General features: G+C 41.1%; 1 protein-coding gene across 1 annotated transcript; it reads left to right on the forward strand.

The window, feature by feature from the left end:
- Positions 1 to 8,494: 8,494 nt before the first annotated feature.
- LOC115117854 (guanylyl cyclase-activating protein 2-like) lies at positions 8,495 to 17,092 on the forward strand. Its single transcript, XM_065011283.1, has 4 exons — positions 8,495 to 8,898; positions 11,370 to 11,519; positions 12,467 to 12,578; positions 15,776 to 17,092. Exons 1-4 carry the CDS (start codon positions 8,692 to 8,694, stop codon positions 15,913 to 15,915), a joined length of 609 nt encoding a protein of 202 aa, XP_064867355.1. The 5' UTR covers positions 8,495 to 8,691; the 3' UTR covers positions 15,916 to 17,092.
- Positions 17,093 to 22,743: the final 5,651 nt, after the last annotated feature.

A 22,743-nucleotide genomic window follows, 5' to 3' on the forward strand; every position in this document is an offset into this window, starting at 1 on the left:
TTTGGTTACCTTTTGTAAAGTGATTGGTGATGCCAAATGTCTTTCTGACATACTCCAATCAAGGTCTCTTGACCTAGCAAGAGCTGTGGATCTAGTAGGTTCCCTTACAGACACATTACAGGACTACAGAAGTGAGGGTTACATTGGAGAACTATGGAAAGAGGTTGAAGAGATTGCAGAGCAACCCAAAGAGGACAACATTCTTGAATGAGGATCCTCTGTTTGCCTTTGCTCAGACCTTTGAGTCACATTTAGAGGACCTCAAACATGAGGTTCATCAAACCAAGCGGCTTTTTGATAGGACAGAGAAACGTGGAAGCAACAGACCGTCTACTCTCCTTGACTTGGTTGTTTTTCTAGAACCTTATAAAGAGGTCTTCCATGAGCTATTTCGACTTTGTAAGATTTCTGTTGTTAAACACCAGTCAGCAGTGCTTCTTGCGAGAGAAGCTTCTCAGCTTTAAAATGGATTAAAACCCACCTTAGGACAATAACGGTTGATGACAAGTTGTCACCTCGGAATGCTCGGTGTTGAGTCAAGGAGGGCACGCTCCCTCAACATGGATGAGTTTGTGAAACATTTTGCCAGTTCTCACCAGAACCGCAGAAGTACCGTAATTTCCAGACTATAAGCCGCTACTTTTTTCCCACGCGTTCAACCTCGCGGTTTATACAATGGCGCGGCTAATTTATGGATTTTTCCCGCTTTCACAAGATTCATGCCGCCAAAAAACTGAGCACCGTCACATAATGTGACGTAAATCGAGAGCGCTCAAACATCCCATCATTCTTATTACGGTAGTCATTTTGTCACCCTCATCATGGCAAAGACACAAAGAAATGCATATGATGCAGCTTTCAAGTTGAAGGCGAACGATCTGGCTGTTGGAAAAGGAAATAGAGCTGCTGACAGCGTGGAGCATTGTCAAAAAATCCACTATCATCAATGGGTTTCGAAAGGCTGGACTGCTGCGTGTTGAAGAGGGCAGCGATCCAACATCGGATGAAGGAATTCTGAGGCTATTCAACTCCGTCACCGAAGGAGATGACTTCAGTGGTTTCAGTGCACAGGAGGAGGAAGATAGTGACCAATGACTTTCTTGGTAGGCTACTGTTTAATTTTTGTTACAAGCCGTGTTTCGTTTAAAGGCTGTGTAAAGTTCATTTGTTTCAATGTACCGGTAGGCACCTGCGGCTTATGTCACGAATCCCGTTTCCTGAGTCTGTTTTTTGCCTGTGTTCTGTCCTGGAGTGTTTTTTTCCGGCGTCCTGGAACGCACCCTGTCTGGTTGCCGGGCAATGTAGCCAGTTGGGAGTTCTGATTACCCGCACCTGTATCCCATCAGCTATCTGCACACCTGGTCCTGATCATCATCTCTCCTCTTCATAAGCCCGGACCTGACATCCATTCCCTGCCGGATCGTTAGCCATGAACAGTATGTTGTGCCATAGTATCAGCCTCAAGTTGGATAGAATTTGTTTTGCTGTTTTTTACGTATTGCTTGCCTTAAACTTACCTCCGTTTGTTCTGTCTTCAGTTACTCACCCGGATCATTTACCCCATTCCCGCCTGGTCGTCGGAGGATTCCGCTACCCCATTGGATCCACCTATTTACTCCCATCAACTCACCACCGCTGCCCCTACCCCACCTGGATATATCTACCCATTCACATTCACTTGTAAATAAATACTCACCTTCTTCCTACTCTCCTTGTCCTGGTCTGCTTCTGGGTTCGATTTTGAAAGAACGTGACAGCTTATAGACATGTGTGGCTTATTTATGTACAAAATACATATTTTTTTATAATTCAGTGGGTGCGGTTTATATTCAGGTGCGTTTAATAGTCCAGCAATTACGGTATGCTGTTTTAAACCTACCTAGGATAATTTGGCACTTAGGCTGTCCCTCTGGTCATGATTAAAACCTACACTGTGTACTACCTAGTACACTGACATTCTAAAATTATAAATCCCAAGGGAATCATGTCACACAGATTGAATTTAGTCTTGATTAAGCTAATTCCAAAACTTGTCTTTGCTATTAGTTAACATAATATATATGAGCATAAATATGATACTGTAAGTTTGTAATATTGATGGGCACCAATTTTTTTTAAATTAATTTATGGAACCAATAGACGCAGTCAGTCAGGAAAGCCAAGGCCAGCTTCTTCAGGCAGAAATTTGCATCCTGTAGCTCTAAAGTTCTGGGACACTGTAAAGTCCATGGAGAACAAGAGCACCTCCTCCCAGCTGCCCACTGCACTGAGGCTAGGTAACACGGTCACCACCGATAAATCCATGATTATCGAAAACTTCAACAAGCATTTCTCAACGGCTGGCCATGCCTTCCTCCTGGCTACTCCAACCTCGGCCAACAGCTCTGCCCAAGCCTCTCCAGGTTCTCCTTTACCCAAATCCAGATAGCAGATGTTCTGAAAGAGCTGCAAAACCTGGACCCGTACAAATCAGCTAGTGTAGACTATCTGGACCCTCTCTTTCTAAAACTATCTGCCGCCATTGTTGCAACCTCTATTACCAGCCTGTTCAACCTTTCTTTCGTATCTCTGAGATCCCTAAAGATTGGAAAGCTGCCGCGGTCATCCCCCTCTTCAAAGGGAGTGACACCTTAGACCCAAACTGTTACAGACCTATATCCATCCTGCCCTGCCTATCTAAAATCTTTGAAAGCCAAGTTAATAAACAGATCACTGACCATTTCGAATCCCACCGTACCTTCTCCTCTGTGCAATCCGGTTTCCGAGCCGGTCACGGGTGCACCTCAGCCACGCTCAAGGTACTGAACGATATCATAACCGCCATCGATAAAAGACAGTACTGTGCAGCCGTCTTCATCGACCTGGCCAAGGCTTCCGACTCTGTCAATCACCGTATTCTTATCGGCAGACTCAGACTCAGAGTTCAGTGTGTTAAATCGGAGGGCATGTTGTCCGGACCTCTGGCAGTCTCTATGGGGGTGCCACAGCGTTCAATTCTCGGGCCGACTCTTTTCTCTGTATATATCAATGATGTCACTCTTGCTACGGGCGATTCCCTGATCCACCTCTACGCAGACGACAACATTCTGTATACTTCTGGCCCTTCATTGGACACTGTGCTAACTAACCTCCAAATGAGCTTCAATGCCCTACAACACTCCTTCCGTGGCCTCCACCTGCTCTTAAACGCTAGTAAAACCAAATGCATGCTTTTCAACCGTTCGCTGCCCGCACCCGTCTGCCCGACTAGCATCACCACCCTGGACAGTTCCGACCTAGAATATGTGGACAACTATAAATACCTAGGTGTCTGGTTAGACTGTAAACTCTCCTCCCAGACTCATATTAAGCATCTCCAATCCAAAATCAAATCTAGAATCGGCTTTCTATTTCGCAATGCCGCCAAACTTACCCTAGTAAAACTGACTATCCTACCGATCCTCGACTTTGGCGATGTCATCTACAAAATAGCTTCCAATACTCTACTCAGCAAACTGGATGCAGTCTATCACAGTGCCATCCGTTTGGTTACCAAATCACCTTATACCACCCACCACTGTGACCTGTATTCTCTAGTCGGCTGGCCCTCGCTACATATTCGTCGCCAGACCCACTGGCTCCAGGTCATCTATAATCTATGCTAGGTAAAGCTCCGCCTTATCTCAGTTCACTTGTCACGATAACAACACCCACCCATAGCACACGTTCCAGCAGGTATATCTCACTGATCATCCCCAAAGCCAACACCTCATTTGGCCGCATTTCCTTCCAGTTCTCTGCTGCCAGCAACTGGAACGAATTGCAAAAATCACTGAAGTTGGAGACTTATTTCCCTCACCAACTTTAAACATCAGCTATCTGAGCAGCTAACCGATCACTGCAGCCATACATAGTCCATCTGTAAATAGCCCACCCAATCTACCTACCTCATCCCCATACTGTTTTTATTTACTTTTCTGCTATTTTGCAGACCAGTATCTCTACTTGCACATCATCATCTGCTCATTTATCACTCCAGTGTTAATCTGCTAAATTGTAACTATTCGCTCCTATGGCCTATTTATTGCCTACCTCCTCATGCCTTTTGCACACACTGTATATAGACTTTCTTGTTTCTACTGTGTCATTGGCTTGTTTATTGTTTATTCCATGTGTAACTAACTCTCTGTTGTTGTCTGTGTCACACTGCTTTGCTTTATCTTGGCCAGGTCGCAGTTGTAAAGGAGAACTTGTTCTCAACTTGCCTACCAGGTCAAATATGTAAATATATACTGTACCTCCTGAACTGGTTTTGACCTTTTGCCTGTCCACGACCATTCTCTTGCCTACCACAGTGCAATCCCTTTTGGATTTAATAAATATCAAAGACTCAAACCATCTGCCTCCTGTGTCTGCATCTGGGTCCTTATACCATAAGGACTTTCTCTGAGGGCCTAGTTATACTCAACATAGTTGTGTTAGGAAACTCTTGGTTTACAGGTAATATCAGCCCAGCAAGTCACATTATGCTGTTTTACAGTCATGTGTAATTCCTATTGGAATCCAGCCAGAGTTAGGATATCCAACAAATGTATTTGAATTTGTTTTAGCATCCACAACCTGCAATCTGAATGACTTGAATGCTGAGACTACCTTAATCATCTAAACTGGAACGACCATCCCAGTAACGGGCGCAATAAGTCAAATAACTACTAACAGATTGGATTAGTTTAGAATTATTTCAAACAAATCTTTGTGTAGCATAAAATTAATCAACCAATCAATGTGCATCCAAAAACACAGATACTATAATAAACAATTCTGAATATCACCATGTAAAAGAACAAACTGGGAAATGTGGTTCTATGTAGAACCCTTATTGCCTTCCAAAGAACCCTTCTTGCCTTCTGAAAAATCATTATTTGCTTCCAAAGAATCATCACAGAAACCTTTCTTCCAAAAACAGTTCTTTATAATGTTAAAGGTTCTAGGTAGAAACCTGTCTTACATAGAACGCTTGTCTTTCAGAAAGGGTTCTTCAGATAAAAACAGTTCTTTATAATGTTAAAGGTTCTAGTTAGAAACCTGTGTCTTACATAGAATGCTTGTCTTTCAGAAAGGGTTCTTCAGATAAAAACAGTTCTTTATAATGTTAAAGGTTCTAGGTAGAAACCCGTGTCTTACATAGAACACTTGTCTTTCAGAAAGGATTCTTCAGATAAAAACTGTTCTTTATAATGTTAAAGGTTCTAGTTAGAAACCTGTGTCTTACATAGAACGCTTGTCTTTCAGAAAGGGTTCTTCAGATAAAAACAGTTCTTTATAATGTTAAAGGTTCTAGTTAGAAACCTGTGTCTTACATAGAACGCTTGTCTTTCAGAAAGGGTTCTTCAGATAAAAACAGTTCTTTATAATGTTAAAGGTTCTAGGTAGAAACCTGTGTCTTACATAGAACACTTGTCTTTCAGAAAGGGTTCTTCAGATAAAAACAGTTCTTTATAATGTTAAAGGTTCTAGTTAGAAACCTGTGTCTTACATAGAATGCTTGTCTTTCAGAAAGGGTTCTTCAGATAAAAACAGTTCTTTATAATGTTAAAGGTTTTAGGTAGAAACCTGTGTCTTACATACAACACTTGTCTTTCAGAAAGGGTTCTTCAGATAAAAACAGTTCTTTATAATGTTAAAGGTTCTAGTTAGAAACCTGTGTCTTACATAGAACGCTTGTCTTTCAGAAAGGGTTCTTCAGATAAAAACAGTTCTTTATAATGTTAAAGGTTCTAGTTAGAAACCTGTGTCTTACATAGAATGCTTGTCTTTCAGAAAGGGTTCTTCAGATAAAAACAGTTCTTTATAATGTTAAAGGTTTTAGGTAGAAACCTGTGTCTTACATACAACACTTGTCTTTCAGAAAGGATTCTTCAGATAAAAACTGTTCTTTATAATGTTAAAGGTTCTAGTTAGAAACCTGTGTCTTACATAGAACGCTTGTCTTTCAGAAAGGGTTCTTCAGATAAAAACAGTTCTTTATAATGTTAAAGGTTCTAGTTAGAAACCTGTGTCTTACATAGAACGCTTGTCTTTCAGAAAGGGTTCTTCAGATAAAAACAGTTCTTTATAATGTTAAAGGTTCTAGGTAGAAACCTGTGTCTTACATAGAACACTTGTCTTTCAGAAAGGGTTCTTCAGATAAAAACAGTTCTTTATAATGTTAAAGGTTCTAGTTAGAAACCTGTGTCTTACATAGAATACTTGTCTTTCAGAAAGGGTTCTTCAGATAAAAACAGTTCTTTATAATGTTAAAGGTTTTAGGTAGAAACCTGTGTCTTACATACAACACTTGTCTTTCAGAAAGGGTTCTTCAGATAAAAACAGTTCTTTATAATGTTAAAGGTTCTAGTTAGAAACCTGTGTCTTACATAGAACGCTTGTCTTTCAGAAAGGGTTCTTCAGATAAAAACAGTTCTTTATAATGTTAAAGGTTCTAGTTAGAAACCTGTGTCTTACATAGAATGCTTGTCTTTCAGAAAGGGTTCTTCAGATAAAAACAGTTCTTTATAATGTTAAAGGTTTTAGGTAGAAACCTGTGTCTTACATACAACACTTGTCTTTCAGAAAGGGTTCTTCAGATAAAAACAGTTCTTTATAATGTTAAAGGTTCTAGTTAGAAACCTGTGTCTTACATAGAACGCTTGTCTTTCAGAAAGGGTTCTTCAGATAAAAACAGTTATTTATAATGTTAAAGGTTCTAGGTAGAAACCTGTGTCTTACATAGAACACTTGTCTTTCAGAAAGGGTTCTTCAGATAAAAACTGTTCTTTATAATGTTAAAGGTTCTAGTTAGAAACCTGTGTCTTACATAAATATCTCCAAGATAAAGCATAGCAGTGTGAACAGACAACACAGAGTTACACATGGAGTAAACAATTAACAAGTCAATAACACAGTAGAAAAAAAAGAGAGTCTATATACATTGTGTGCAAAAGGCATGAGGAGGTAGGCGAATAATTACAATTTTGCAGATTAACACTGGAGTGATAAATGATTAGATGGTCATGTACAGGTAGAGATATTGGTGTGCAAAAGAGCAGAAAAGTAAATAAATAAAAACAGTATGGGGATGAGGTAGGTAAAAATGGGTGGGCTATTTACCGATAGACTATGTACAGCTGCAGCGATCGGTTAGCTGCTCAGATAGCAGATGTTTGAAGTTGGTGAGGGAGATAAAAGTCTCCAACTTCAGCGATTTTTGCAATTCGTTCCAGTCACAGGCAGCAGAGAACTGGAACGAAAGGCGGCCAAATGAGGTGTTGGCTTTAGGGATGATCAGTGAGATACCCCTGCTGGAGCACGTGCTACGGGTGGGTGTTGCCATCGCGACCAGTGAACTGAGATAAGGCGGAGCTTTACCTAGCATGGACTTGTAGATGACCTGGAGCCAGTGGGTCTGGCGACGAATATGTAGCAAGGGCCAGCCGACTAGAGCATACAGGTCGCCCATACCTGACCTTTAACGATATCTCCTATCTTTATCAACTTGTAAAAATGCAAAAGGTAGACTGAAATGCTGAAAACAATAGGTCAGGTATGGGTCACTGGAGTTAAAAGCGATTCATTGCCAGAATCTCAATCTAAGGTACTAACTTAGAAAAAAGGTGCTCCCTTGAACCATAAAGGGTTATTTGGTTGTCTCTGTAGGGGACATCTTGTTTTGGTTCCTTTTCACCAAGGAGTTCTTAATTGAAAAGCTCATTTTAGGGGTTCCTTGTTGGGTGAAAGAGTTCTACTTGGAACCAAAAATAGTTTTCCTACAGGGACAGCCAAAGAACCCTATCCGAAACCCTTTTTTCTAAGAGTGAATACAATCAAGCTGTCCTGGGTCTAGTCTCTCGTGACAGGCCAGCGTGTGCAGTTAATCCTTCGTTGGCCCACAGCCAACCTTAAGGTATTCCCCAACATGGGTCATCTGGAAGTAACAAGCCCAAACCTTACACCAGAGCCTTTCCAATTCCACCGGACCTCTTTATTTCAACACCAAACTTCTGTTATATCCAGTAACACTCTAAACCCATTTCCAACCTACTATTGGATATGTTACCTATATTTGACCTGTTCTGATCTCTGTACACATACTATTTTGACTTCAGAAGTGGCTGTTCAGTGAAAATGTATTTATTAATCCTCAGATAGTGATGGGTGATCATTTGCCCCTGGCCTGACCAACCTCCATTCCAGGTGTGAAAAGGTTTTATAACATAAATGCAATTGTGAAAATGTTTTATCATATATTAACACAATAAAACGAGTTGAGTCACAAACGTTATAGGACATATACTCTCTATTTGGCACACTGTAGCCTTGTAGGTCTACAAATTACATCGTCAAATTGGATCAGGTCTGCAGATTACTAAATGCCGATATAGGACAAGTCTTGCTAAAAATAAATTTGCCTCCTGGGGTTAACGTATGTATATCCCACATGATGTAGCCTATGTTGTCAGACCTATTTGCACGCACAACCATCAAAGGCAACGATGCAGGGAGCAGAGAGAAGATACGAGGTCGAATTCTTAAAGGTTTACGAATTTTATGAACCTCGGAGGTAACCGTGTCCCCAGGCTATTGCGCACAGCCATATCGGAGACTAGCCCACAGCTGGATTTAAATTTATGCGTTGTCTTTTTCACACTTTGACCTTTTTCACTCGGATTTACAATGGGTCAAAATCAGCAAGCTCAGTCAACCAGCGAAGAAGAGTTGGAAATATCGACAATTCAAGACCTCTACAGGAGGTTCATCAATGAGTGCCCCAGCGGTTCGTTGCACTTGCACGAGTTCAAAAGGATGTTTGGGGTTCAAAACGATAATTCGCCAGAATCGCAATACATGGAGGGCATATTCAGTGCGTTTGATATGAATGGGGTAAGATTCTGAATACAAACCAGCAGACCTGGGTCAATTGCATTTGCATTTACTGTAAATGATGTATGTACATACTGTAAAAAAGACATGTTGTATTGGTGTAGCCCTAGAGTTATCATAGACCCCTCCCCCTCAAATCAAGTGTTTTAAACTTCCCATTTAATTCATGAATATAGATTCATACAATTTTAGTACAATACTATTATTAATATTGTTTTCTACAATATGGGTTTCCCAAAATGTGTGCTCTTTCCACATGCAGGCTAAGCTATTTGTCTGTACACTATCATGCTTCATTTGGCCGTATGCTTAATTAAATAGCCTAAAGGTAGATGGCCATAATACCCTTCTTTCCATAAAGTGGGCCAGAGTGTAAAGCCAAATTAGTCGTTCCACCTCAAAAAGGACAAGAAAGAGGATTTCAACACCAACCTTCTCAGGTTGTTCCGGAATAGTTTTAGCATTCTTTAAATATAGTACCTAACATCCACATTTAACCATTGTTTTTCTAACAATGACTTAGACATCAAAAGCCACCAATGGACCCCCCACACCCCACGCCAATCCCACCCGAACAATGAGTATATTATCAGTTCTCTATGTCTGACAAGTAGTATGGAGCTGCAGCTCTGAGTTTGGTTTTTTCATCCTATGTATTGTATTCCCCTTGTTCAGAGAAATGAGTCATTGAAGCTGTTAGGTTTATGTCCCATCCTACATCTTGATATTACCTGGTTTGACCACTAGATGGTGGTGTTCCTGCTATTAGGTAAACAAAGTTTGAACTCCCCCCCCCCCCCCCCCCCCCCTCAAATGGATCGTTCACCCAAATTACAAAATGACATATTGGTTTCCTCACCCTATAAGCAGTCTATGGACAACCCATGCTTTGGTTATGGTACCTAATGTTAGCATTTTCACACTTCATGTTCAAATCATCCTAAAGTATTTAACATGTATTGTGTGCCTTAACTTCAATTAAATGCCAAGTCTCAAATAGCCATCTGTCCCTTTTAATAGCCAGGTGGTGGCACACATTTCAGCAAATAAAGGCCTGTTTCAAATAATACTTATTCTGTTAAGGAAAAGTCAAGAAAAAACATCAATAGAGGCATGCTAAGACAAAAGAAATGTGACACAGTTTGTAAATGATAACATATTAGTGTAGGAAAATTAAGAAATGGATTAAAATGCTGGAATTGAACAATTAACTATGCAAATGAGCAAAAGCTGTGTGCATTAAGGAAATAGACACCTGACTTAAATAGAAGCCTGTCTCTAATAAGCACCTGTTGGGTTGAGGAATTTAATTAAATAAACACCTGGGCTAATAATTACATTTTTATGTTAACTCAATGTTGTTACTTATATATTATATGGATATGAAGTGCAAAAATGCTAATAGGTACCATTGACTTACATTGGATTTGCTGGTTTGAATACCGAGCCGACAAGGTGAAAAATCTGGTAATATCAGGATGTAGGATGGGATATAAACCTAACAGCGTAGCCTAGTGGTTAGAGCGTTGGACTAGTAAAGGTTGTGAGTTCAAACCCCTGAGCTGACAAGTTACAAATCTGTCGTTCTGCCCCTGAACAGGCAGTTAACCCACTGTTCCCAGGCTGTCATTGAAAATAAGAATGTGTTCTTAAATGACTTGCCTGGTTTATAAAGGTTAACATTTTTTTTTCCTTCCATTACTAATTTCTCTGAATGGGAAAAAAACATCATCAAATTCACTGAGAATACATTACATGTGATGAATAAATAATACTCAGAGCAGCAGCTCCATACTACTTATCAGACATAGAGAACTGATACTATAAACTCGGTGTTGGAGTGGGATTGACGTGTAGGGCTGTGGGTGGCTTTTTGACATTTCTTTGGATTCCTCACGTTTTAGTCCTTGTTAGAAAAAGGTTAAGGTCCAAATCGTATCTTATTCAATATGTATTGAATATTATATGAATCCCATAAATTAAAATGTCAAATTTAGGTGCAATCAATTAGCTTAATTTCTCAGAAATCAAATTATATTTCAAAAAATGATGTTGCAGGAATGCTAATAGTATCTGTTTTTAACTACAGAAACGACTTCAGAAGAATCTGAGTGGGTGTTATGGCCTGCTGAATTGACATGGAAAGACCCAAATGGAAATAGGGCCACACTTCCAACACAGGCCCAAGACAATGCTGTAGGCCAGTTAAGCTATCCCACAGTTACCACCAATGTAACAATTGAGGAGAAAGTTGGAAATAGGCTCGATGCAGAAGTCTAAAAAGGTCCATAACTCACTGGAACCAGGTCTCTTTCCGTATATTATTACAATCCACCATGATCCCATGGTGTACCTTTTGTTTTACATGTGTCCCACTGTCAGGGATGTTATGTATTTCTTACTTGGAGAACACATAATGATTTTTATTGAGGCTGTAGTTGATCATGATCGTTTGTCTGTCTCTATTACAGGACAACACCATGGATTTTATCGAGTATGTTGCTGCGCTAAACCTTGTGCTTCGAGGACGGCTCGAGGATAAACTCAAGTGGTCTTTCAAGGTGTTTGACAACGATGACAATGGACGACTGGACAGGCACGAGCTGAGAACAATTATAAGGGTAAGGGTTCGGGCCCTATAGTAACATTCTAAGCCAGGGTTTCTCAACATGGCTCCTGGTAGGAATGTGTTCTACAGCACACTATAGCTCATTATCAATTAGACGCTAAGCTGTGTATATCTGCTTGGGTAACCACTAAACTCAAAGACTCTGAGAATCAGCTATTTATCAAACAGAAAAACAACTACTAAGCTGTGTATATCTGCTTGGGTAACCACTAAACTCAAAGCCTCTGAGAATCAGCTATTTATCAAACAGAAAAACAACAACTAAGTTGAATAAACACATTTATATTGTAGATACTGCACTTTGCCCTTGCATTACCCATATAGTTAAGGTCATACAAAGGCAGAGTGCAGTATCTGCATTTTAGGGGTCATAGATCAGTGTTCATGGTTGATATGCATAAACATTACTTCATAATAAGATGATACGTCATTGCATTATCATTTATTTACCTACAACCTATTTGGATGGCTAACAAAAATACTTTAAAGCCATTTTTCTCAGATTCACTGTTGGCATAGTTACTGTATTGGCAGTATTGGAAGTACTCTAGTTAGAATAATTCAAATGAATTACATTTGGGCCATTTAATTCAGGCTTCTTAATCAAAGTAATTTATTGGTTAATTGAAAAGCTGTGTGGACAGTGGCTGTTCATGATCGAAGTTGAGAAACCCTGCTCTTGGACTTGAAGGCTGTAGTTCGATGCTCTACTGTTCCCCCGAAGTGTGTAGTCGTATACGCCCCCTTATGGATTTAAATGCATTGAATTGGTGTAAAGAATATGGTAGGAACTTTCTCCAGCCGTACTAACCTATTGATTTAAAATGCACACATGTGGAAGGGTAGGAAATCTCTCAAACCCTTTGAGGAACCAAAGTGTGCAAAACGTAACTATAACAGTTGATTGATGTAACAGTCCTCTGTCTGTGATGTCTGTAGATCATCTACAAGATAAAGAAAGGTTCTGTCAGTGACGAGGCAGGCCAAACCCACCTTACACCTGAAGAGGTTTGTGACCGTATCTTCCAGAAAGTTGACGAGAATGGTGACGGTGAGTACTGGAGCACTTATTTGTGTATGGTGACGGTGAGTACTGGAGCACTTATTTGTGAATGGTGACGGTGAGTACTGGACCACTTATTTGTGAATGGTGACGGTGAGTACTGGAGCACTTATTTGTGAATGGTGACGGTGAGTACTGGAGCACTTATTTGTGAATGGTGACGGTGAGTACTGGAGCACTTATTTGTGAATGGTGACGGTGGGTACTGGAGCACTTATTTGTGTATGGTGACGGTGAGTACTGGAGCACTTATTTGTGAATGGTGACGGTGAGTACTGGAGCACTTATTTGTGAATGGTGACGGTGAGTACTGGACCACTTATTTGTGTATGGTGACGGTGAGTACTGGACCACTTATTTGTGTATGGTGACGGTGAGTACTGGACCACTTATTTGTGTATGGTGACGGTGAGTACTGGACCACTTATTTGTGTATGGTGACGGTGAGTACTGGACCACTTATTTGTGTATGGTGACGGTGAGTACTGGACCACTTATTTGTGTATGGTGACGGTGAGTACTGGACCACTTATTTGTGTACTGGTGACTGGACCACTTATTTGTGTATGGTGACGGTGAGTACTGGACCACTTATTTGTATTTGTGTATGGTGACGGTGAGTACTGGAGCACTTATTTGTGTATGGTGACGGTGAGTACTGGACCACTTATTTGTGTATGGTGACGGTGAGTACTGGACCACTTATTTGTGTGTATTATTTGGTGACGGTGAGTACTGGACCACTTATTTGTGTATGGTGACGGTGAGTACTGGACCACTTATTTGTGAATGGTGACGGTGAGTACTGGAGCACTTATTTGTGAATGGTGACGGTGAGTACTGGAGCACTTATTTGTGAATGGTGACGGTGAGTACTGGAGCACTTATTTGTGAATGGTGACGGTGAGTACTGGACCACTTATTTGTGTGGTGACGGTGAGTACTGGACCACTTATTTGTGAATGGTGACGGTGAGTACTGGAGCACTTATTTGTGAATGGTGACGGTGAGTACTGGAGCACTTATTTGTGAATGGTGACGGTGAGTACTGGACCACTTATTTGTGTATGGTGACGGTGAGTACTGGAGCACTTATTTGTGAATGGTGACGGTGAGTACTGGACCACTTATTTGTGAATGGTGACGGTGAGTACTGGACCACTTATTTGTGAATGGTGACGGTGAGTACTGGACCACTTATTTGTGAATGGTGACGGTGAGTACTGGAGCACTTATTTGTGAATGGTGACGGTGGGTACTGGAGCACTTATTTGTGTATGGTGACGGTGAGTACTGGAGCACTTATTTGTGAATGGTGACGGTGAGTACTGGAGCACTTATTTGTGAATGGTGACGGTGAGTACTGGACCACTTATTTGTGTATGGTGACGGTGAGTACTGGACCACTTATTTGTGTATGGTGACGGTGAGTACTGGACCACTTATTTGTGTATGGTGACGGTGAGTACTGGACCACTTATTTGTGTATGGTGACGGTGAGTACTGGACCACTTATTTGTGTATGGTGACGGTGAGTACTGGACCACTTATTTGTGTATGGTGACGGTGAGTACTGGAGCACTTATTTGTGTATGGTGACGGTGAGTACTGGACCACTTATTTGTGTATGGTGACGGTGAGTACTGGACCACTTATTTGTGTATGGTGACGGTGAGTACTGGACCACTTATTTGTGTATGGTGACGGTGAGTACTGGACCACTTATTTGTGTATGGTGACGGTGAGTACTGGAGCACTTATTTGTGAATGGTGACGGTGAGTACTGGACCACTTATTTGTGAATGGTGACGGTGAGTACTGGAGCACTTATTTGTGAATGGTGACGGTGAGTACTGGACCACTTATTTGTGTATGGTGACGGTGAGTACTGGACCACTTATTTGTGAATGGTGACGGTGAGTACTGGAGCACTTATTTGTGAATGGTGACGGTGAGTACTGGAGCACTTATTTGTGAATGGTGACGGTGAGTACTGGACCACTTATTTGTGTATGGTGACGGTGAGTACTGGAGCACTTATTTGTGTATGGTGACGGTGAGTACTGGACCACTTATTTGTGTATGGTGACGGTGAGTACTGGAGCACTTATTTGTGAATGGTGACGGTGAGTACTGGACCACTTATTTGTGTATGGTGACGGTGAGTACTGGAGCACTTATTTGTGTATGGTGACGGTGAGTACTGGAGCACTTATTTGTGTATGGTGACGGTGAGTACTGGAGCACTTATTTGTGTATGGTGACGGTGAGTACTGGAGCACTTATTTGTGAATGGTGACGGTGAGTACTGGACCACTTATTTGTGAATGGTGACGGTGAGTACTGGAGCACTTATTTGTGAATGGTGACGGTGAGTACTGGAGCACTTATTTGTGTATGGTGACGGTGAGTACTGGAGCACTTATTTGTGTATGGTGACGGTGAGTACTGGAGCACTTATTTGTGTATGGTGACGGTGAGTACTGGAGCACTTATTTGTGTATGGTGACGGTGAGTACTGGACCACTTATTTGTGTATGGTGACGGTGAGTACTGGACCACTTATTTGTGTATTGTGACGGTGAGTACTGGAGCACTTATTTGTGTATGGTGACGGTGAGTACTGGACCACTTATTTGTGTATGGTGACGGTGAGTACTGGACCACTTATTTGTGTATGGTGACGGTGAGTACTGGAGCACTTATTTGTGTATGGTGACGGTGAGTACTGGAGCACTTATTTGTGAATGGTGACGGTGAGTACTGGAGCACTTATTTGTGAATGGTGATGGTGAGTACTGGAGCACTTATTTGTGAATGGTGACGGTGAGTACTGGAGCACTTATTTGTGAATGGTGATGGTGAGTACTGGAGCACTTATTTGTGAATGGTGACGGTGAGTACCGGAGCACTTATTTGTGTATTGTGACGGCCTTTAGCTGTTACTGAAGCAGGATGGTCAGATATGTCAGAAATAATGACATAGTGAAACACTATTAAAATAATGACCCATGTATGGCTTGATCTACTCAACCGATGGCATGGGAAGTTGATGAACTTGTGAGATCTGAAATAATTTGGAGTGAGCTATCGCCTTTAACTCATTCTTGATGATACAGTATAATGACAGAGTGGATACACATTAGGTAGAATAATAAGGATCTCCTTGTTGTCTTTGGTTCCAGGTCAGATAACTCTGGAGGAGTTTGTGGAGGGGGCAAAGAGAGACCCCTGGGTACAAAAACTCATACGCCTGGATATCAACCCCAGTTACTGGGTCCACCAGCACTTGAGTGACAGAAAACTCCAGAGTCCAAAACGATGATCTAAAATGTCAGACAGGGAGGAAGAGGACATTGGTTCTCTCTATTAAAGAGGATCTGAACCAAAACAATAACTTCTCTGGTTGAAAACGGCCTGTATTCATTATCATCGACTCTCCTCCCATAATAGGATAACAATAGGATGATCATAAAGTCAGTATCTCTCAAAATGGGGATTTGCTAGATTTAGGAAATGAATGACGTTGCCAAATCCTTGGATATTTGAGGATTGTGTATGGATTTCAATTATTCCCAGCATACTCACTCTCCGAGGAGTCAGTAGAAAGCAGATGTTTCCAGTTTTCATGGATACAGTATTTTCAACTTCCATTTCCCCTGAACAACGGATGTGGGGACTTCGCTCAGGCATCTTTTTGCACCTGCTACATTAGGTTAGAGTATCCTGCATGATATCCAATTATAGCAGCAGAATCAACCTACAGCCCATTTCCTTACAGACAGCAGAAATCCCCAATTGAGTCATTAGCATACATCGCCTCAGGACTTATTTGATTGAGACCTTCTCCTACAATGGCCTTCTCCTACAATGGGTTTTGAGAAGGAGGCGAGGAGAGAGGACACGAAGAGTATGCATTTGAGATTCTCCCATTCAATTTATCGGGACATGCTCTGCAAGGTGTCGAAAGCGTTCCACAGCAGTGCTGGCCCATGTTGACTCCAATGCTTCCCAAGTTGGCTGGATGTCCTTTTAGATGGTGGACCATTCTTGACACACGAGGGAAACTGTTGAGTGTGAAAAACCCTGCAGCGTTGCAGTTCTTGACACAAACCGGTGTGCCTGACACCTACCTCAATATCCTGTTCAAAGGCACTTAAAACTTTTGTCTTGCCCATTCACCTTCTGAATGGCACACATACACATTTCTTGTCTCAGTTGTCTCAAGGGTTAACAATCCTTCTTTAACCTGTCTCCTCCCCTTCATCTACACTGATTGAAGTGGATTTCTATGTCATGGAAAGAGAAGGTGTCCTTAATGTTGTGTGCACTCTGTGTATATGCCAATATCAAAATAAATGCAATACATTTTTTATAACATTAAGATAAGTATTGATACTATAGTACATACCCAGCTAGCACTTTTGTTTCCTTGGAAGTTATGGAAACATGTGTTTTTGGTTTCCCATTAGTTCTGGGAACGAAGCCATATGTTTCCTGACCGGTACAACTGAATATTTTTTAAATGTTCTGAGAATGGAAATAAAAATGTATCCTGTTCAGGGAACGTTCATTTTTAGATTGAAGGGAGGTTCTGAGAACATCTTACGTGGTTCACTAAAAGTTTTCCTGGGGGGTTTTATTAACGTTGTGAGAATAGAAATGATAGTTTATTTGAAGATGAGTAAATAATGCTCTGAGAACATGTTTCAATAAGACTGCTAGATTAAGCAGTGTTGAACTCAAGCACAGGTAGGACACATGGAAATTCATCTTCTTAGACATTAATCATATAAACACATTCATTTTTTATTGTGGCACAGTGTCAGTAAGATTCAAACCTATGATCTTCTGTTCTCTATTCATGGAATTAGTCCACTGCGCCACAAGGATGGCACTATCATGCCTTGTTTTTCTTTACTCATACAAATCAGTTCAATTTAGTCTATTCAAACAGACCCCCCATTTCAAAGGAAACAAGCACTCATTAAGTTCAGGTGTGGCCAATTAGTGGGCACAGCCAACACACCTGAACACACTTAACAAGATAGAGGCTAGAGGGAGTTTTGTTGACGCTGAGAACATAATGTATATGTTGTTAAATAACATTCTTAGAATGTTCTTTGAACATTACTAATGTTTTCTTAATGTTCTGAGAACATGACTTTAAATAGAACCCTGAGAAAACCTGCAGAAAACGTTATGCTGAAGTACTGAAATTCCCACCCAAGAAACATGGTTCTCAGAACATTATGTGCAACCAGGGTATCCCTTCAGCATTCCCAGAACCCTGAGGGAAGGTTGCATGCAATATAACCATAGGACAACCATGCTCTCACCAAGCTCTAAGAAACATGGTTCTCAGAATGTTATGTGCAACCAGGGTATCCCTTCAGCATTCCCAGAACCCTGAGGGAAGGTTGCATGCAATATAACCATAGGACAACCATGCTCTCACCAAGCTCTAAGAAACATATGGTTCTCAGAATGTTATGTGCAACCAGGGTATCCCTTCAGCATTCCCAGAACCATGAGGGAAGGTTACATGCAATATAACCATAGGACAACATGCTCTCACCAAGCTCTAAGAAACATGGTTCTCAGAATGTTATGTGCAACCAGGGTATCCCTTCAGCATTCCCAGAACCCTGAGGGAAGGTTGCATGCAATATAACCATAGGACAACCATGCTCTCACCAAGCTCTAAGAAACATATGGTTCTCAGAATGTTATGTGCAACCAGGGTATCCCTTCAGCATTCCCAGAACCATGAGGGAAGGTTGCATGCAATATAACCATAGGACAACATGCTCTCACCAAGCTCTAAGAAACATGGTTCTCAGAATGTTATGTGCAACCAGGGTATCCCTTCAGCATTCCCAGAACCCTGAGGGAAGGTTGCATGCAATATAACCATAGGACAACCACGCTCTCACCACGCTCTAAGAAACATATGGTTCTCAGAATGTTATGTGTAACCAGGGTATCCCTTCAGCATTCCCAGAACCCTGAGGGAAGGTTGCATGCAATATAACCATAGGACAACATGCTCTCACCAAGCTCTAAGAAACATGGTTCTCAGAATGTTATGTGCAACCAGGGTATCCCTTCAGCATTCCCAGAACCCTGAGGGAAGGTTGCATGCAATATAACCATAGGACAACATGCTCTCACCAAGCTCTAAGAAACATATGGTTCTCAGAATGTTATGTGCAACCAGGGTATCCCTTCAGCATTCCCAGAACCCTGAGGGAAGGTTGCATGCAATATAACCATAGGACAACATGCTCTCACCAAGCTCTAAGAAACATGGTTCTCAGAATGTTATGTGCAACCAGGGTATCCCTTCAGCATTCCCAGAACCCTGAGGGAAGGTTGTATGCAATATAACCATAGGACAACCATGCTCTCACCAAGCTCTAAGAAACATATGGTTCTCAGAACATTATGTGCAACCAGGGTATCCCTTCAGCATTCCCAGAACCCTGAGGGAAGGTTGCATGCAATATAACCATAGGACAACGACGCTCTCACCAAGCTCTAAGAAACATATGGTTCTCAGAACATTATGTGCAACCAGGGTATCCCTTCAGCATTCCCAGAACCCTGAGGGAAGGTTGCATGCAATATAACCATAGGACAACCACGCTCTCACCACGCTCTCACCAAGCTCTCACCAAGCTCTCACCAAGCTCTAAGAAACATATGGTTCTCAGAATGTTATGTGTTAGCTGGGTACCTTACATATTGTAGAAACAAACAACAACATATACCCAATATACAGTATGTCCAGGTATATGTGGACGTTTTCAATATATGAAATGGTAGAAACAAGTAAGCTTCCCAGACAAATAGTGTAAATAACAGTAGAGACCACACACAGTGAGAATGTAGCCATTTCACAAATCATGTCCAGAGTTGCAGCCTGGATATTTTGATTGGTCACACTTTGTTTAAATAGTGCCTTTTTTCACAAATAGCCATTTAAATACTTGATAACTGTTTTTGCTGGCGATTGAGTCATAAGAGATGGTTGGTGGAAGATAATTCACAAGAACTTCAGGTAAATTATCTTTGAATACGGAGTACTGATATTTAATATTCTTTAGATATATTTTGAATTTAGTTTTGAATCGTCAATATTTTAGAATCTTGAAATGTATTCTTGATTTTGAATTCTTAATAAGTGCCAAATGTTAGTATGTGGTCATACTAAAGTCAAACAATGTCTATGGCACTGCAATTGAAGCGAAAGCTTTGGTTCGACCTGTAAAACAAACCTTCGGTTAAGGCAAGTCTTCCAGGTCCTGACTCCTGAGGCAGCAAAGCATCCCCAAACCATCACACTACCACCACCATGCTTGACCGTTGGTATGAGGTTCTTACTGTGGATTGCAGTGCTTTGTTTTCGCCAGGCACAACGGGACCCATGACGTCCAAAAAGTTATAATTTTGAATCAACTGTCCATAGAACATTCTTCCAAGGGTCTTGATGATCATCCAGGTGCTTCTTGGCAAACTTGAGTCAACTGTTTTGGACAACATGGGTTTTGGAATGGCCTCGTCGAGTTCATGCTTGAAAACCCACAAATGTCGCTGAGTTACAGCAGTTCTGCAACCAAGAGTGGGCCAAAATGCCTCCACAGTGATTTGAGAGACTGATCAACAACTACAGGAAGTGTTTGGTTGCAGTCACTAAAGGTGGCGCAGGCAGTTATTAAGTGTAAGGGCAACAACTACAGGCAGTTATTAAGTGTAAGGGTAACATCTACAGGCAGTTATTCAGTGTAAGGGCAACATCTACAGGCAGTTATTCAGTGTAAGGGTAACATCTACAGGCAGTTATTCAGTGTAAGGGTAACATCTACAGGCAGTTATTCAGTGTAAGGGCAACAACTACAGGCAGTTATTAAGTGTAAGGGTAACATCTACAGGCAGTTATTAAGTGTAAGGGTAACAACTACAGGCAGTTATTAAGTGTAAGGGTAACAACTACAGGCAGTTATTCAGTGTAAGGGTAACATCTACAGGCAGTTATTAAGTGTAAGGGTAACAACTACAGGCAGTTATTCAGTGTAAGGGTAACATCTACAGGCAGTTATTAAGTGTAAGGGTAACAACTACAGGCAGTTATTCAGTGTAAGGGTAACAACTACAGGTAACAACTACAGGCAGTTATTCAGTGTAAGGGCAACATCTACAGGCAGTTATTAAGTGTAAGGGCAACAACTACAGGCAGTTATTCAGTGTAAGGGTAACATCTACAGGCAGTTATTAAGTGTATTACAGGCAGTTATTCAGTGTAAGGGTAACAACTACAGGCAGTTATTAAGTGTAAGGGCAACAACTACAGGCAGTTATTAAGTGTAAGGGTAACAACTACAGGCAGTTATTAAGTGTAAGGGTAACAACTACAGGCAGTTATTCAGTGTAAGGGTAACAATTAAGTGTAAGGGTAACTACAGGCAGTTATTCAGTGTAAGGGTAACATCTACAGGCAGTTATTAAGTGTAAGGGTAACAACTACAGGCAGTTATTCAGTGTAAGGGTAACAACTACAGGCAGTTATTCAGTGTAAGGGTAACAACTACAGGCAGTTATTAAGTGTAAGGGTAACAACTACAGGCAGTTATTCAGTGTAAGGGTAACAGGCAGTTATTCAGTGTAAGGGTAACAACTACAGGCAGTTATTCAGTGTAAGGGTAACAACTACAGGCAGTTATTCAGTGTAAGGGTAACAACTACAGGCAGTTATTCAGTGTAAGGGTAACAACTACAGGCAGTTATTAAGTGTAAGGGTAACAACTACAGGCAGTTATTCAGTGTAAGGGTAACAACTACAGGCAGTTATTAAGTGTAAGGGTAACAACTACAGGCAGTTATTCAGTGTAAGGGTAACAACTACAGGCAGTTATTAAGTGTAAGGGTAACAACTATTCAGGCAGTTATTCAGTGTAAGGGTAACAACTACAGGCAGTATTCAGTGTAAGGGTAGGCAGTTATTAAGTGTAAGGGTAACAACTACAGGCAGTTATTCAGTGTAAGGGTAACATCTACAGGCAGTTATTCAGTGTAAGGGTAACAACTACAGGCAGTTATTCAGTGTAAGGGTAACATCTACAGGCAGTTATTCAGTGTAAGGGTAACAACTACAGGCAGTTATTCAGTGTAAGGGTAACATCTACAGGCAGTTATTCAGTGTAAGGGTAACAACTACAGGCAGTTATTAAGTGTAAGGGTAACAACTACAGGCAGTTATTCAGTGTAAGGGTAACAACTACAGGCAGTTATTCAGTGTAAGGGTAACAACTACAGGCAGTTATTCAGTGTAAGGGTAACAACTACAGGCAGTTATTCAGTGTAAGGGGCAGTAACAACTACAGGCAGTTATTAAGTGTAAGGGTAACAACTACAGGCAGTTATTCAGTGTAAGGGTAACAACTACAGGCAGTTATTCAGTGTAAGGGTAACAACTACAGGCAGTTATTCAGTGTAAGGGTAACAACTACAGGCAGTTATTCAGTGTAAGGGCAACAACTACAGGCAACTACAGGCAGTTATTCAGTGTTAAGTGTAAGGGTAACATCTACAGGCAGTTATTAAGTGTAAGGGTAACAACTACAGGCAGTTATTCAGTGTAAGGGTAACATCTACAGGCAGTTATTAAGTGTAAGGGTAACAACTACAGGCAGTTATTCAGTGTAAGGGCAACAACTACAGGCAGTTATTCAGTTATTCAGTAAGGGTAACAACTACAGGCAGTTATTCAGTGTAAGGGTAACAACTACAGGCAGTTATTCAGCAACTACAGTTATTCAGTGTAAGGGTAACAACTACAGGCAGTTATTCAACAACTACAGGCAGTTATTCAGTGTAAGGGTAACAACTACAGGCAGTTATTCAGTGTAAGGGTAACATCTACTACAGGCAGTTATTAAGTGTAACAACTACAGGCAGTTATTCAGGTAACAACTACAGGCAGTTATTCAGTGTAAGGGTAACAACTACAGGCAGTTATTCAGGGTAACAACTACAGGCAGTTATTCACAACTACAGGCAGTTATTCAGTGTAAGGGTAACAACTACAGGCAGTTATTCAGTGTAAGGGTAACAACTACAGGCAGTTATTAAGGGGGTAACAACTACAGGCAGT

Source organism: Oncorhynchus nerka, linkage group LG27 (genome assembly GCF_034236695.1).
Source record: "Oncorhynchus nerka isolate Pitt River linkage group LG27, Oner_Uvic_2.0, whole genome shotgun sequence".
Taxonomy (NCBI): Eukaryota; Metazoa; Chordata; class Actinopteri; order Salmoniformes; family Salmonidae; genus Oncorhynchus; species Oncorhynchus nerka.

What these genes read in the sequence shown, in the direction of transcription:
- LOC115117854 (XM_065011283.1), top strand. Translation starts at nt 8,692, where the DNA reads ATGGGTCAAAATCAGCAAGCTCAGTCAACCAGCGAAGAAGAGTTGGAA. An exon ending in GTGCGTTTGATATGAATGGG is followed by an intron (nt 8,899 to 11,369) that starts GTAAGATTCTGA and finishes TCTCTATTACAG; the next exon opens with GACAACACCATGGATTTTAT. An exon ending in AGTTGACGAGAATGGTGACG is followed by an intron (nt 12,579 to 15,775) that starts GTGAGTACTGGA and finishes CTTTGGTTCCAG; the next exon opens with GTCAGATAACTCTGGAGGAG.